General features: G+C 51.0%; 1 protein-coding gene across 1 annotated transcript in view; it reads left to right on the top strand.

Moving 5' to 3' along the window:
* Window positions 1-16,173, top strand: part of VPS35L (VPS35 endosomal protein sorting factor like) — a 116,387-nt gene that overhangs the window by 2,656 nt on the left and 97,558 nt on the right. The window contains exons 2-6 of the mRNA XM_059415205.1: window positions 3,592-3,691; window positions 5,516-5,671; window positions 8,670-8,792; window positions 11,348-11,372; window positions 14,555-14,631. Coding sequence (XP_059271188.1) covers window positions 3,592-3,691; window positions 5,516-5,671; window positions 8,670-8,792; window positions 11,348-11,372; window positions 14,555-14,631 — 481 coding nt within the window. The remainder of the gene's footprint in view (window positions 1-3,591; window positions 3,692-5,515; window positions 5,672-8,669; window positions 8,793-11,347; window positions 11,373-14,554; window positions 14,632-16,173) is intronic.

Genomic DNA, 16,173 nt, shown 5'->3' with positions numbered 1-16,173 from the left:
CCTTTAAAAAAAAAAATATATATATATATATATATATATATATATATATATAGGGCTCCTGGGTGGTTTAAAGCCTCTGCCTTCAGCTCAGGTCGTGATCCCGGGATCCTGGGATGGAGCCCCACATCGGGCTCTCTGCTTGGCAGGGAGCCTGCTGCAACCTCCCCCGCCCTCCCCAACCCCACCTGTCTCTGCTTCCTTGTGATCTCTGTCAGATAAATAAGTAAAATCTTTTTTTTTTTTTTAAAGATTTTATTTACCTACTTGACAGAGATCACAAGCAGGCAGAGAGGCAGGCAGAGAGAGAGAGAAGGAAGCAGGCTCCTGGCTGAGCAGAGAGCCTGATGTGGGGCTCCATCCCAGGACCCTGCGATCATGACCTGAGCCAAAGGCAGCGGCTTAACCCACTGAGCCACCCAGGTGCCCCAATAAATAAAATCTTTTTAAAAAAATAAATAAATTAAAAAAAAATAGACAAAAGCAGACAATTGTTTGAGGTTCTCAAGAGGACCCACAGGTGGTCTACAGAGCTCCTGCACCCGAGAATTGGGCTGCCTCCGTTTGCTTGTGTCCCTAAGCACTCTCTGCTGTCATCTGAACTCCATAAGCCTCAGCTTCTCTGTCTCCAAAATGGGCGTAATAAGAGCGCCTGCATCAGGGGGTTGGTTAAATGAGGGAGGGGGGGAGGGTGTGGCCGGGATCCCGGTATACAGTCAGCGCATAATAAATGAGAACTATTACTTTATTCTGCATATCAAGTTACCCTACTCTTTTGAGACTGTGCTTTTCTCAGTTGTTGATTGATCTGTTGACGATTATGACGGGGATGAAAACCATTAGCAACCGAATTTCAGGTCTGATTACATTTCCACTCATTCTATTAAACCTTCCAAAATTCCATTGATGAAGTTAAGAATGATCGAAAGGAGGAAAAGCTTCGTTTGACTTTTAAATTCCGTTTAAAAAATGGATGGGTGTTACTCCACTTTATTTATTCTGGAGGTCTTTGTTTATTTTATAAATCAAGGATTGGCTGGCCGCATGTCACAGGGAGTTTGGAAGAGCATTTTGTATTTTTGGAGACGAAGACGGGGCGTGTTTGGTGTGACGCAGAGACATTAGGCAATATATCATGATAGGGTTTTCCCTTTCAAAACATAAAAATAAAAAGCAGAGCTCTACCCGTGTGGTTGACCTTCTCTGAGCCACAGTTAATTTAGAGAGGGATAGTCATGAAATGCCCTGGGATCCCCGTTCTCTTGTACTGAGTTAGGTTTCTGGGTTAGTGGAGCTCTGTAAGGCTGACAGGTTGCACAGCGCAGCTGGATTTGGGGTTCCTGCAAGAACTAAGGAATCCCCGGGGCTGGGAATGGGGCAGGATTGGGTTGGGAGGGTTGGAGGCTGAGGAACGTCATGACTAGCTCTATGTTTTTTGACACTCTGAGTTTTTTCCAAGTTTTTAAAACCTGTTTCCCGGGACGCCTGGGTGGCTCAGTTGTTAAGTGTCTGCCTTTGGCTCAGGCCATGGTCCCAGGGTCCTGGGATCGAGCCCTGCATCGGGCTCCCTGCTCTGAGGGAAGTCTGTTTCTCCCTCTGCCTCTCCCTACAACTGTGCTTCCTGTCTCTCCCTCTCTCTCAAATAAATAAAATCTTAAAACCTGTTTCCCTTTTGATGAGCCCTCTGGCTTTCAGCCATTTCTCTCTTCTTGATTTTTACTGAAGTTATTCAAGAGCCCCCAAGCTGGTCCTGCAACACTGGGCTTGGAAATGTCCGCACCCACATACCGCATTTCATGGCTCCCAAGTTCTGCCTTCCGCAGAACACCAGGACATGAGCGCAGTCCGGCCAAGCTCCCTGCCACATTATGATAGGAATCACCTTTCATGTCCAGTAACCTGGTCCTGTTTCCATCTGAGGCCTCGCTAGACTGACATTCACTGTCCAAACTTCTAGCAGCTTCTGTTCGCAATCAGCGGCGTGTTCTGGGGGAGGGTCAGGGCTTTCTCTGCAGCTCTCCTGACTCTCTGCCAGCCCTTGTGATAGTCGCCCATGGGGCTTTTCTGGTCTGTCTTGCAAAACCCTTCCAGCCTGTACCTGTTCCGGTTCCTGAGCTGCTTCCTCATTTTTAGGTATTTTCGGTGTACCCCCACTTCTCAGTCCCTGTTATCTTAGTCCATTTGGGCTACTGTTAAAAAAAAAAAAAATCACAGGGTAAACTTATAAACAAAAGTATTTGTTTCTCCTGGGGGCTGAAAGTCTGGGATCCCGACACCTGCACCGTGTGTCTTCACAGCATGGGGGGGCTCCCTGGGGTTCCTGTTCTCAGGGCTCTGATCCCCCTCATGAGTTCTCCCTTGTGACCTTATCATGTCCTGAAGTTCCATCTCCTCTAACATGATCATCTTTGGAGGTAAAGATTTCTGCTAGTTGTCGTGCCTTTTAATTTTACACGTATTTTAAATACCGGAAGTTATCATTTTTGGCTGTCACTAATCTAGTTTTACTCACGCCTTTATCTTTTATTACCGTAAAGTAGGTATGGGTATATATGAGTGTGTACATATTACATATGTTTTGTTTTCAGTTGGGATCACTTTGTTTCCACATGTAGCCTTTCTTTTTCTTTTCTTTTCTTTTTTTTTTTTTTTAAGCCTAGTCTGCTGTATCTGCTGGTCTCTGTTTTTCTTTAACTAGAAACCCTGTAGCCCTTATGACTGAAGGGTAGTGCCTATAGGTACAGAATTGTTGGTCGGCAGGTCATTTCCTTGGGACCACCCCTTTGTCTGCTGGCTGTCATCTCTGCTGAGACGGCAGTCATTCTTTGAAAAGAGGGGCTCTTTTTTCCCTTCTAAGAAATCTTCTCTTTAGTTTTTAGCCATTTTACTACAAAAGTACCAAGTCTGGTTTTAGTTGTGCTTTTGTACGGGTCCTGCTTGGGGCACAGGTGTTTCTTGAATCTGTAGCTTGATGTCTTTCATTTCAGCGTCATCCCTTCGAACACTGCTTCTGCCTGTTCTTTCTCTCTTCCCCTTTAGGGTTCCAGTTGTACGAGTGTTAGACCTTCCCTTCCTGCCCCTTAGCACCTTTCCCGCTGTTTGCTGTCCTTCCAGTCTGTCTGCCCCGTGTGCACCAATGTGATACTCGTTGCCCTCTTCCATCTCATGATCTCAGACGGATGAAAACCGTGTTCTCTTTGTCTGCTTCCTGCTTGGCTTCCTTCTCTGGCTTCATACAGCTTTTGTGAACCTTTTGCAGGGAAACCCAGGGCCCAATCTCTCCGTTTCCTGCACCCACTTCTCTTGAGAAGCTCTTCCTTCAAGCCTCTGTGGTCTTGGGGGTAAGGTCGGGGAGGGGAGTTGACTTGACGTCACTGAGCGCCCTTGGTTCTGGTGTCTGGATACAGGTCCCAGATGCCTTGGCAGCTACTTAGACCTTGAACTGAGTGTTAGAATTCTATTTAGCGTTTCTCGGTCTTGGTAGAAGTACCATGCTGCTGTAAACTGCTGTATCCTTGAGGAAGTCTGAGCAAACAGTTCGAGTGTGTTCTGTGTCCCTCAGCTGATCCATGTGTGCATTTTGCTATCTGCCAGGCATTCCAGGAGCAGGAACTACAAGGCCGAGTTTGCGTCATGCCGGCTGGAGGCTGTGCCATTGGAGTTTGGGGACTATCACCCGCTGAAGCCCATAACTGTAAGTTTGTCAGGGGCTCCCTACCTGATACTCTCACTCCACAAAATTACAGGCCTGATCTGGGGTCTTTCCCATTTGCCCGCAGTAGCCAGTTTTGCGTATTTATTTCTGCTAGTTTTTTATTTCCGTTTTTTTTGTGTGTGTGACATTGACCTCACCCACTCATCATGTGTATTCTTGCCCTTTCTCGTCTTCGCGGGGCTGACACAGCACGGGATGCTTTTGTTCCTGAAGTGGACCTTCTTAATTTGCCGTGTGGAACATTAAGCATCTCTCTGATTCCCGTAGAGGATGCTGCCCTGAATAGCATCTTGGTCTACTTGTGAGTGATTAAAAAAGAAAAGAAAAACAGGCAAGGGGTGTAGATGGTCCCCGTCTTTGGTGCTTGATCAAATCACCCGAGCTTGGTGTCATGGCGTCAGACCCTATGGGTTGAGGTCAAGGTCTCCAATAAGCCTGGCCTTGCTTGAGACACCCACTGCAAATATGGGGGACCCCAGGCCACCTGTGCTTCTGAGCAGCTCGCTGCATATCCAGATGTTCCTTGAGGTCTCCCTTGGGCTCAACACTGGACTAGAAAGACTCACAGACCTCCGGAAACTACTGTCCCTATAAGTTTATATAAAGGATACAAGTGAGAAGCAGCCAGCTGAGAGACACTTAGGTTGAGGTCCGGGAAGTTTCCACAGGGAGCTTCGTGCCCTCTGCCTGTGGACACGTCGTGTCCAACCACGAAGCTCCCCTGAGCTTTGGTGCGTCCACACTTCCTATTGGGGATTTTATTACATTGGCGTGGAGGAGTGATTCCTTGGCCACGTGATCGAACCCCCTCTGCATCTCCCTCCCCTGAGGTCAGGCTGATAGCACGTGGCTGTGCTCACAGGCTGGGTCTCCGTCATGAGCAGCCCCCATGATGCGGCATCTCGTTAGCTAAACTCTGGTATGACCCAGAGGCTTGTGAGTGACAGACTCTCCAAGGAGGAGAGCCCCCTTTCCCAGAACCAGGGACAAAGGCCAGTCAACTTGTCCTTTGTCCCTCTGCCCCTGGCCCCTGGGTTTTCATAGCTTCTTCATTTCAAGTGGGGAGTGGAGTGCAACTGGCCCTTCTGGAATGTGGTCCTGTTTTCAGCAGAGAGACTGGTTGGATCCTCTTTGCCCAAGGGTTCACTTCTGGTCCCGTCATCTGGAGTTGGGGACAATTGGAGGCGAGTGGAACAAAGACATGGCTTCACACCCCAACACCTGCCCCCTCCACCCCTCAGGACCACCAGCAGGTGGCATTGGGAATTTCTCCAAAAAGGAACCTTTTCCTCATCGTCACCACTGCTTTGCGGTGATGACACAGTTCGGCAGCACCTCTGAGACTGCGTGCAGAGCGAGACAAACCTGGGATCTCGCGGTCCCCACTTCATGACCCTCCCTCGACCCTCGTCCCCTCGTGGATGACGTGACAGTCTTGTGAAGATGAGGTTTCTGATGCAGTAGGTCCCAGGGGAGCCCGAGAGTCTACATATTGGAGCCGCTCCCTGGTGATGTAGATGCTGCCTGTCCAGGGACACCCTTTGGGTAAGAGGGCTCGACAGGGGTGCAGTTAGAGCTCAGCTCCCGGGTCCCGATGGCCCTGTCTCTCCCTCACCCCTACCCTGCGCCTTCCCATCCTCCATAGCTAGGATTCTGAGTCATGGCCATCTGGCACAAAAGATAAGCCTCCCTGCTCCAAGCAAGGCTCCCTTCGACAAAGGGAATGAGCGAAAGCATATGTGAATATTTCTCTGGGAAAAGTCTTGGGAAACTTGCACTTGACCTCTCGGGTTCCCCCCACAGGTCACAGAGTCAAAGACCAAGAAAGTGAGCCGGAAAGGCAGCTCTTCTTCCACGTCCTCGTCGTCCTCCAGCTCCGTGGTGGACCCGCTGAGCAGCGTGCTGGATGGGACCGACCCCCTCTCCATGTTCGCAGCCTCGGCGGACCCCGCAGCCACGGTAACACGGCCACCGCCGGTGGTGGGTTCTGCGGGGGGCGGCAGCTTCTCATCTTTTTTGTTTTCAATCTGCAGGGGTCCCGCAGGGGGCAGGGGGGCGTTTTGTTTGTAGCAGTTCAGCTGACGGAGCCGCCCACAAGGTCTGGCTCTTGGAGGCCGCTCGGCTTGGGGAGAGGCTGGAGCCGATCCTTGAAGCTTCTTCCTTTCTTTATGGAGGCACTTCCAAACTCATTTGTGGCTTTAATTTCACCCTTATAATTCCTTTATTTATTTATTTATTCTTAGTTACATAGGTAAGTGCTGATTTTTCACGTAAGAGAGTTAAGCACTGCCAATGAAGCCCGCGTCCTCTTGGCCGCCTGTGAGGTCATCCGTGATCAGTGTTTTCAGTGTCTCTTCAGTCGCTTTGTATCACTTTGTATATTCTTTCTTTTTTTTTTTTTTTTTAAGATTTTATTTACTTGATGGGGCACCTGGGTGGCTCAGTTGTTAAGTGTCTGCCTTCAGCTTGGATCATGATCCCAGGGTCCTGGGATCGAGCCCTGCGTCGGGCTCCCTGCTCAGTGGGAAGCCTGCTTCTCCCTCCCCCACTCCCCCTGCTTGTGTTCCCTCTCTTGCGGTCTCTTTGTCAAATAAGTCTTTGGAAGAAAAAAAAAAAAAGATTTTATTGATTAGGGAGCGCACACACACACAAGCAGGGAAGCAGCAGGCAGAGGGAGAAGCAGGCTTCCCGATGAGCAGGGAGCCCGATGCGGGGCTCCATCCCAGGACCCTGGAATCCTGACCTGGGCGGAAGGCAGACGCTTAACCTACTGAGCCACCCAGGCGCCCCTTCTTTGTATTTTCTTAGGGATCTATCTATAATAACAGTTTCTGAGTATTTATACACATATTCCTGTATGAGTAACATGTACAACAGTAACCAGATTTGCTGACCGCATGGCAGACATTTTCTCGGTGTGTCCCTAGTGCTCACAGTGTGACAGGTGTTCTAAAGGGGCCCCCGGCGAGGAGGAGTGTGGATGCACTGACTTCGAGCCCAGCCAGGCTGACTTCAGAATCCACACTCTGAACCATCGTTCTGGGCTGGCATTGTCCACTTTTTTTTTCTTTTTTTAACTTGACGGGGTGTCTTGGAGAGCTTCCCGTGTTCATACTTAGGGAACAATCTTTTTTTTTTTCTTTTTTAAGATTTTATTTATTTATTTGAGAGAGAGAGAGCATGAGCGAGGAGAAGGTCAGAGGGAGAAGCAGACTCCCCATGGAGCTGGGAACCCAATGTGGGACTCGATCCTGGAACTCTGGGATCATGACCTGAGCCGAAGGCAGTTAGCTTAATCAACTGAGCCGCCCAGGTGCCCCTTAGGGGGCAGTCTTCTTATTTTTAGTAGCTGCCTTATATCCTAAAAAAGGAGGACTTACTTAATGCTGGACACATGGACTGTTCTAGTGTTCGCTCATGTTGGCTGTGGCATGCTGTGCCTTGAACAGACCCATGTCTCGTGCACGTGGATTTCTGTGGGATACCTACTACTACTTTCTCCTCTTCTTCTTCTTTTTTTTTTTTATTTGACAGAGAGAGATTACAAGTAGGCAGAGAAAGAGGGGTAACTAGGCTCCCTGCTGAGCAGAGAGCCCGATGCAGGGCTTAATCCCAGGACCCTGAGATCATAACCTGGGCCAAAGGCAGAGGCTTAACCCACTGAGCCACCCAGGCGCCCCTTCTTTTTTTTTTTTTTTAAAGTTTTATGTTTAAGCAATCTCTGTACCCAACATGGAGCTCAAACTCACAACCCTAGGATCAAGAGTCACACACTCCACCCACTGAGCCAGTCAGGCACCGACCCGACCCCCCCCCCCCCCCCCCCGCAGGGTAACTTCTTAGAAGTTCAGTACAGGGCTACAGCAGTGGGTTCATAGTTTTGACAGCTGCGGCCAAGTCACTGTCCGGCATTCTAGCACCGCCGGCGGTGCCTGTCTTCCCACAGTCTTGCCGCCCGGGATATTCTCTGCAGTTGAACTCTGCCGTTGTGGTGGTTGCAAAATGATCATTTGCTGTTCCTTGATTCTTTCTTTCTTTCTTTCTTTCTTTTTTTTTTTTAAGATTGCATTTATTTATTTGAGAGAGAGACAGAGAGTGAGCACCAGCAAGGTGAGGGGCAGAGGGAGAAGCAGACTCCCAGCTGAGCAAGGAGCCCAATGTGGGGCTCGATCCCAGGACCCTGGGATTGTGACCTGAACCGAAGGCAGAGGATCCACCCACTGAGCCACCCAGTTGTCCCTTGTCTTTTTTTCCTAAAAAAAGATTTATTTATTTTAGATCATGAGTGGGGGGAGGGGATAATGGAGAAGGGGAGGGAGAATCCTCAAACAAACTCCTGCTGAACATGGAGTCTGTCTTGGGGCTCGATCCCACGACTGCCATGAGGTCATGACCCGAGCTGAAACCAAGAGATGGGGGCGTGATGGTCTGAGCTGCCGAGGTGCCCTGAATATTTACTGTTTGTATACAGCGTGAAAGCACGTCCCCCATGAAGTTAATACATGCATCACCTCACGTATTTACCTTTTTGTTTGTTTGTTTGTTTGTTTAATTTGGTGAGAGCATTTACGTTGGACTCTCCTAGCAAATCTCAGTTTTGCAATACCTTATGGTCAACTGCCATCACCGTGTTGGCTTATGCTTTGTTTTTGTTTTTTCTTTTTTTTTAAGCAATCTCTACACCCAGCATGGGTTATACTTTGTTTTTAAAGACTGAAACGGAGGGCACGTGGGTGGCTCAGCGGGTTAAAGCCTCTGCCTTCAGCTCAGGTCATGATCCCAGGGTTCTGGGATCGAGCCCCACATCGGGCTCTCTGCTCAGCAGGGAGCCTGCTTCCCCTCTCTCTCTGCCTGCCTCTCTGCCTACTTGTGATCTCTCTCTGTCAAATAAATAAATAAAATTGTAAAAAAATTTAAAGACTAAAACGATACTGCGGCTTGTCTTGCCTGTCCTCAGGACAGCTCTAGGAAGAGACGAGACAGAGACGAGAACGCCATCGTAGGATCCGACTTCGAGCCCTGGGCCAGCAAACGGGGAGAAATCCTCGCCCGCTACACCACCACGGAAAAGCTCTCCATCGTGAGTACCAGTGCGCTGCGGACTTGGCAGTAATCGTTTTGTCCCTGCGGTTCTGCCCCTGGTGGCATGTGTAGGACTTTCCCTCACACCGGGTAATTCTCTGACTCCGGCTGGGTGTCCTGCAGCTCAGCTGTGTTCTGTCACAGAGATACCGGGAGACGGTGTCGCTTCCCACGTGTTAGGGGCCTGGTGCCTCGGCGCCCTCTCCCACTTCAACCGAGGGCCCCGAGTCCAGGTTGTCCACTGTGCTTCCAGCCATCTGGCAGTGTGTCCGATCCCACCACCCCCTCCTCGGGTTTGGCTCATTTGCTCGGTGGCTCACAGATCTCGGGAAACCGGGTCGCTCACTAGATTGCAAGGCTATTGAAGGTGGTAAATCAGCGTCCATTGGAAGAGAGACCTAGGGCAAGGTTCCGTACAAAGGACCTTCTGTCCCCCTGAAGTTTGGTGTCCTGCCTGGTGGTAGGTGGGTGCATTCTGTTCGCCAGCCTGGAAATTCTCGGAGCCCAGTCCTTTGGGGTTTTTATGGAGATTTCATTGCATAGACACGGATGGATTAAATCATTAGCCACTTGTGACGGATTCGACCCGCAGCCCCTCTCCCTTCCCTGGAGGTGGGGGTAGGACTGAAAATTCTAATCCTTTGATCACCTGTTTGCTTCCCGTGGAAACCAGTTTCCATCCATAAGGTGGGTCCAAAAGTCAATGAACAGAAGACCCCTTTACTGCTCTCATCTCTTGGTTTCCAAGGGTAGTAGGAGCTTCTGTGCCAGGAACAGGATTTCTTACAGATCGCGGCATCACAGTGCCTGGGCTCTATACTTTCCCCTCATCGTGTCTGTGTTAGTTGGGAGAAAACTGTGCTGATTGATGTCTCAAAAAATGTGTCAAGAATCCGGGCTCTGGCACTGTTCAGGGGAAGAACTGGACCTGCGGAACCCTGTGTCTGGGCAGGTCTCGGGCGGTGAGGAGCCCCCCTCCCCACCCCCAAGAAGGTGTACTTTTTGCCATGGCTCTGGTTTTCTTCCAGAACTGGAAGTTCGGTTTCTCTGGGTGGCCACAGAGCAGAGTGACTGACCCTGAGCTGAGACCCGAGACTGGCCGGGGAAAGCAGGGCCATGGCGGGGTTACTGGTATCACTGAGGAGAACAAGGTTCAGGAACTTAAACCAAAACCCTCATTGGTGTCGTAGGGAGGACTGATGTTTCTCCCTTGACCCTGAAAAGCAGCCGGGAGGTGGGTGGTCTGGGGCTGGAATGGCAGCTCTTTCTGTCCTGCCCTGTCCAGGGTCCCCTCATGACCAAGTTGTTGGAAAAAGGCAGAGGGAAAGTAGGATGGACCCTCGCTCATTTGAGGATCCCTCCCAGAGTCCCGCATTGACATACCCATTGGATTTGTCTCTTTTTTTCCCCTAAGATTTCTTTATTTGACAGAAATCACAAGTAGGCAGAGAGGCAGGCAGAGGGGGAAGAGGAAGCAGGCTCCCCGCTGAGCAGAGATCCTGATGCGGGGCTCGATCCCAGGACCCTGAGATCATGACCTGAGCCGAAGGCAGACCCTTAACCCACTGAGCCACCCACACGCCCCCGTTGAACGTGTCTTGAAGGTCATCACAGGCCAGACACAGGTAGAAGGACGCTGGGAAGCGGGGGCCAGTGTGCCCGTCAGGAGTCGAGGCTGTGAGTAGAAGGGAGCGGCGGGCGGTGGGCGAGCTCTGCCCCAGTTCCTCTCTTCCCGGCTTCCTTTCAAGGCTCGCATCGGGTGAGGGGCTGCAGGCAGAATCGTTGGCCTAGGCATTTTGTTCTGATTCTCTGAAAGCATTGAGTTACTTGAGAGCAGTGATTTTCCAAGCAGGAGTAATTTTACCGTCCAGGGGACACACAGCAATGTCTGGAGGCATTTCTGGTTGTCACAGCTGTGAGGGTGTGACTGGCATCTAGGGGGTAGAGACCAGGGATGCTGCTAAATGACCTGCAGTGCCCACCACCCCCCACCTGGCTTTTCCAGTCCAGAATGTCAGTGGCGCCAAGGCCGTGAAACCCTCATCGACAGTAAGCCAAAGGCCACCCCCAACGCCAGTGCCCCCAAAATTGTGCTACTTGTTGGCTCACTTTGTTCTGAATTGTGTGGAAATTTGAATCTGCCGTCGTTTCTAGTGAGCTGCGTTTTCCTCCTTTGATTAAAGAGTTCTGTTCTTGGGGCGCCTGGGTGGCTCAGTGGGTTAAGCCTCTGCCTTCAGCTCGGGTCATGATCTCAGGGTCCTGGGATCGAGCCCCACATCGGGCTCTCTGCTCAGCAGGGAGCCTGCTTCCCTTCCTCTCTCTGCCTGCCTCTCTGCCTACTTGTGATCTTTCTGTCAAATAAATAAATAAAATTAAAAAAAAAAAAAGAGTTCTGTTCTTCATGTGGGTAAGTAAGTAGCCTTTGTCAGAAAACACCGAGTTGTGTTATCTTCGTGCTCCTTGAGTGATTAAGTACCTTCCAGGGTTTTTTGTTGTTGTTGTTGAAGAAACTAGTCAATTTAAAATACTAACAAATTATTTTTGCCTCTGCAGAATCTGTTTATGGGATCTGAAAAAGGTGAGTTTTTGTTGCTGTTACTGGCTCGACGGGGAATTCTCCCATAAGCTTTTGTATAATTTCACAGAGGAAAGCAGTCTGTGGTGTCCTGTCTGGTGTTGAATTCCAGTAAGGCTGTCCTTTCTTCGGTCATGCATGGACTTTGTAGAGTTGGAATACAGACTTAGGGGATGAATGGGGCGGGGAGAGAAAGACCGAAGGGGTTTCTAGCAGTAAAACAGGGGCTCCCTGTCTGATTTTACGGAGCAGCGGCAGTCTTCTCTTGGTGCCTCCTCACCCGCTGGGGAATCGTAAAATTCTCCTTTCTGGAGATCCTGTTACTTTGCCTTAGGTCTTGACCCCCCAGCCCGCACCCCAGGTGAGAAGGCAGATCCGCTGGGGACGGGAGTCACAGTTTTAGTGGCCACTGGTCCTGAAACACTGTAGTCCTCCTTTTCCTCTGCCACGACACGGTCAGATTCTCTGGGCTAGTGCGCCTCAAACTAGCTTTGCAGCAGGCTCACCTGAGCGACTTTCAAACAAAAACCGCACTGCGGGGGGCGGCGCCTGGGTGGCTCCGTGGGCTCTGCCTTCGGCTCAGGTCATGATCTCAGGGTCCTGGGATCGAGCCCCACATCGGGCTCTCTGCTCAGTGGGGAGCCTGCTTCCCCCTCTCCCTCTGCCTGCCTCTCTGCCTACTTGTGATCTCTCAAATAAATAACTAAAATCTTTAAAAAATAAACAAAACGCACTGCGGGCCGCACTTCACTTGCTGAATTTATCTTGAGGAGTGGGACCCAGGTATTGCCTTTTTTTTTTTTTTTTAATAAGTTTGTTTATTTGAGAGAGCGTGAGCCCAGGGTGGGGAGGCGGAGAGGGAGAGAGAGTCCTAAGCGGACTCCGTGCTGAGTGCGGAGCCCAACGAGGGGCTCCATCTCATGATCCTGCGATCACAACCTGAGGCAAAACCAAGAAGTGGATACTTAACCGATTGTGCCAGCAGGACACTCCTGCAAAGTGCTTTTTTTGGAGCTCCCAAGTGATTCTGAGGCAGCTGACACAGCTCGTGAACCCCTGGGGTGCAGATGAGCACAGCTGTGGTTTCTCTGCAGATCACTAGTACGGCAGCTGCAACCCTCCCTCGTCCTCTGCAGGTGGGAGCAGCACTTCGGACATTAGGAGAGCGGGGGTGCCTTTGTTAGGGCTGTAACTTTGACCCCAAACTGTGAAAAAGTAAGTTCTACTGTTGGATATCTTCCAGTTTGCAAACATCAGAAGGACTGACAAGGTCTCTTGCTGGTGAGAGTGGATAGCAGGAGAGCTCTCATGCTGCCAGTGGGAGTGTAAAGCACTCTTGTGGTGTCTATTAAAATTGAAGTTGGGCTAACCTTGTAACTCAGCAGTTCTATTAGGATATGCTCTAGATCAGAAATCAGCAAACTGTGTCCTACAGGCCAGATCTGGCCCCCTGTTTAAGCTTGTAAATAAAGTTTTATTTATAACCAGCCATGCCTAATTGTTCCCATATTGCCTGTAGCTGCTTTTGTGCTGTCGTGGCAGAGATGAGTACCTGGGACAGACGATGTCTCAACAAAGCCTAAAATACATCTGGCCCTTTAAAGAAAGTGTTTTCCAACTCTCTCCAAATTCCATGTTTTTTTTTTTTTTTTTTTTTTTTTTAAGATTTTATTTATTTGACAGAGACACAGCGAGAGAAGGAACACCAGCAGGGGCAGTGAGCGAGGGAGAAGCAGGCCTCCCTCCAGGCCCAATGTGGGGCTCCTTCCCAGGACCCTGGGATCATGCCCCGAGCTGAAGGCAGACACTTAACAACTGAGCTACCCCAAATTCCGTGGTTTTCTTAAAGTGTGGTCCAAGGGCTAGTAGCATTGACATCATTTGGGAGTCATTAGAAATGCAGAGTCTCAGGCCCTGCTGTGCCTACTGTGGTGTATTCACACAGTGTAAAGTAATTAACAGCAGGGCAACAGCTCTGTGTAACGACGTGGATGAATTTCTTCAAGTAAAGGTAACGGTGACCAGGAAGCAAGACCATATCCGGACTGGATGGTGGGCACAGGGTTTTAGAATTACCTATTAAAATGTGCGTGTGTGCCCTTTCTGTATAATATTTCAAATTCAAAGGAACTGTAGAAACGAGGCTAAAAAAAAAAAAAATTATTTGGAAACTTAAGTAGTCGTTTTTTTAGTAATTAAGTAACGCACTGTGCTCTCGGCCTGTTCCCAGACAAATCTTTGAGTTAATACCAGATCGAAGAAGCCAGTGCCTGCAAAGAACGAACTTGTGTTCCTGAGAGTGGGTTTGGAGGGCCGGAGCAGGGGGAGCTTAGCTCTAGAACAGAAGCCCCTTTCGGATGGGGAAAGGTTTCTGAGATGAGGCCTGTTGGGCAGAAGAGCCAGCTGGACAGACGGCCTCATCCCGTGGCCTCATCCCGTAGCTGGCTTGCGGCCTGGAGGACCTCCCTTTGCCTCTGTCCGGCCACCCACCGATAGGATGGTGGGAATCGGCTGAGAGGTAATGGGAGGAGGCGGCCTTGGAAGCCCTGGTGCTGGGCAGACATGAGGTGCTGGCTTTAGTGTCAGAACGTGAGAGTTTTGCACCTAGTCCGAGCCTGAGGGGGCCTTTTGTTGGTGGGAGACAATTGCATGATGGAGTTTTGGCGTCCTTCTCTGGTCTGCCTTTCTTTTTTTTTTAAGATTTTATTTATTTATTTGTCATAGAGAAGCGAGAGCGAGCTCAGGCAGACAGAGTGGCAGGCAGAGGCAGAGGGAGAAGCAGGCTCCCCGCCAAGCAAGGAGCCCGATGTGGGACTTGATCCCAGGACGCTGGGATCATGACTTGAGCAGAAGGCAGCTGCCCAACCAACTGAGCCACCCAGGCGTCCTTGGTCTGCCTTTCTTTAGAAAACAAACGATTTGGGGAGAAGTTTATAAAGACCGCATAGAGTGTGGGCCCATTTCGAGGCTGGCCTGCTGAACTCTGGGGGCAGCTTCTTGGCAAAAATGTTTCCAATGGCACTTTGGTTCCATAAGGATGAGGTTTTCCAGATCTCGGAGTTGTCTATAATGAAGTTGATCCCTGGCCCCCTTATTCACGTTGAAGCAGAGAGTCAGAGGTGCCTTCCTTTAGGGTGCTGGGGACAGAGAAAGCCACCTGTGTGATGGGAATCCATTCTGTTCAGGCAAAGCCGGGACTGCCACGTCTGCGATGTCGGAGAAGGTTCGGACGAGGCTGGAGGAGCTGGATGACTTTGAGGAGGTGAGTGGGCGAGTCGTTGGCTGGGCTGAGCGTGGGCAGAGTCAGGGCTTCCGTTTCTCCTGCCAAGTGCGATGCATTTCAGGGGCCGCTCTGCGATGCATTCCCGCGCCGCACGTTGTGCTTGTCCCCCGCAAGCCACCAGCCGACCCAGGGAAAGCGGCCAGCAGCCGTGCGGGGGGCTGAACGCGTAGGAGCTGCCTTCAGGCTGGTTTTCCGAAGGCATCTTCTCCCTGTGCTGCCCGTGCAGACCTGGGTCGTGCAGGGTCAGGGTCTGCCTGGAAAAGTCAGCTGCAGCCACCTTCCCCCGGAAGCGCCTCACGCGGTGTAAAGATCATACCTTGTGCAGGGGTTGCACGGGGCTGTGCCTCCGGCTTGCTGTGCCTCCCACGAACCTGTCAGAAAACATGCTTTTGGAGAACACGACTCATTGTCCAGCTCTTAAAAGTTGATGAATTTCACATACAAATCTAATTTTTTTTTTTTTAAATTCCACTTGATACCTGAGGGTTCACATTCCTGCATTTAACCAGGGCGTGCGCTGTCCAGGTTCTGCAGCGCTTTCTGTCCTGGTTCACTCACGAGCAACACAGGCCTGGCCCCTGGAGGCGGGGGAGTCTGTGTCCCCTCAGATGGCCTTTAGAGAGGTCGCCTAGCGTCCTGAGTAAGAGACTCTAGAGCCAGACTGCCTGAGTTTGAATCTTGGCTCTACCGTTGGGTAGTTCAGTATTTCAGGCGAGGGGCTTAACCGCTCTGTGCCTCAGTTTGCTTATCTCTAAAATGGGGGACGCTGCCTAGTACCTGCCTCTTAGGGCTGTTCGGGGAATGAAATAAGTTCACGTGTACGAGGCGCTTGGACCAACACCCGGTGTGTGCTGGGCGCTCCTGCCCGTTGCCGTGATCATGGGCTGAACCTGAGTCTGGAGGCCTGAGGCGCGGTGCCCGTGGGCAGTCCCCTTACCTTTACCCGTGTCCCGAACAAAACATGGGCATGAAGAATAGAGCTGTGGACCCAGTGGTGATGCTCTGAAACCCACAGAGGGCCGTGTGATGGCAGGGGCCGTCGCTCTGTGCTGCTGCTTGCCCCTTGGTTCAGCTCTGAGAGCAGAGCCCTCGGATGCTCGGAAAAGTCTCTTAGTCCGCCCTTTCACTGCCCAGTTCTGAATCCGGGGGCCCGGGAGCCTCGGTCTGGCTATCCTCAGCCAACCTGGGCTGGCAGGAGGGGACTCGCTGAGCGTTTGCATCGAAGCTCTTCAGTCCGAGTGTCACTTGAGCTGGCTTCAGCTGCAAATGGGGCGTCTGTTGAAGGGTGCGGGGCCGCTGCCTGAGCCGGAGGGCGTGGTGGTCTGGAACCGGGAGTTAAAGAATCACCCAGATACCTAGCTAGCTGTCCTCTGCCTCTCTCGGTTCTCTGTAGCCTCCTGTCCCTGACTCTATACGTGTCGGTCTCCCCCCCCCCCCCCCCCCCCCCCCCCCAACCCCTGGGGTGCCGCCCCACCTTCTTTCTTCTAAGGCCTGGGGGCTCAGAGGTCTCGTGTCCCCCTT

The sequence above is a fragment of the Mustela nigripes genome, chromosome 11 (genome assembly GCF_022355385.1).
Source record: "Mustela nigripes isolate SB6536 chromosome 11, MUSNIG.SB6536, whole genome shotgun sequence".
Classification (NCBI taxonomy): Eukaryota; Metazoa; Chordata; class Mammalia; order Carnivora; family Mustelidae; genus Mustela; species Mustela nigripes.
This window is presented reverse-complemented; position numbering and strand designations above follow the sequence as displayed.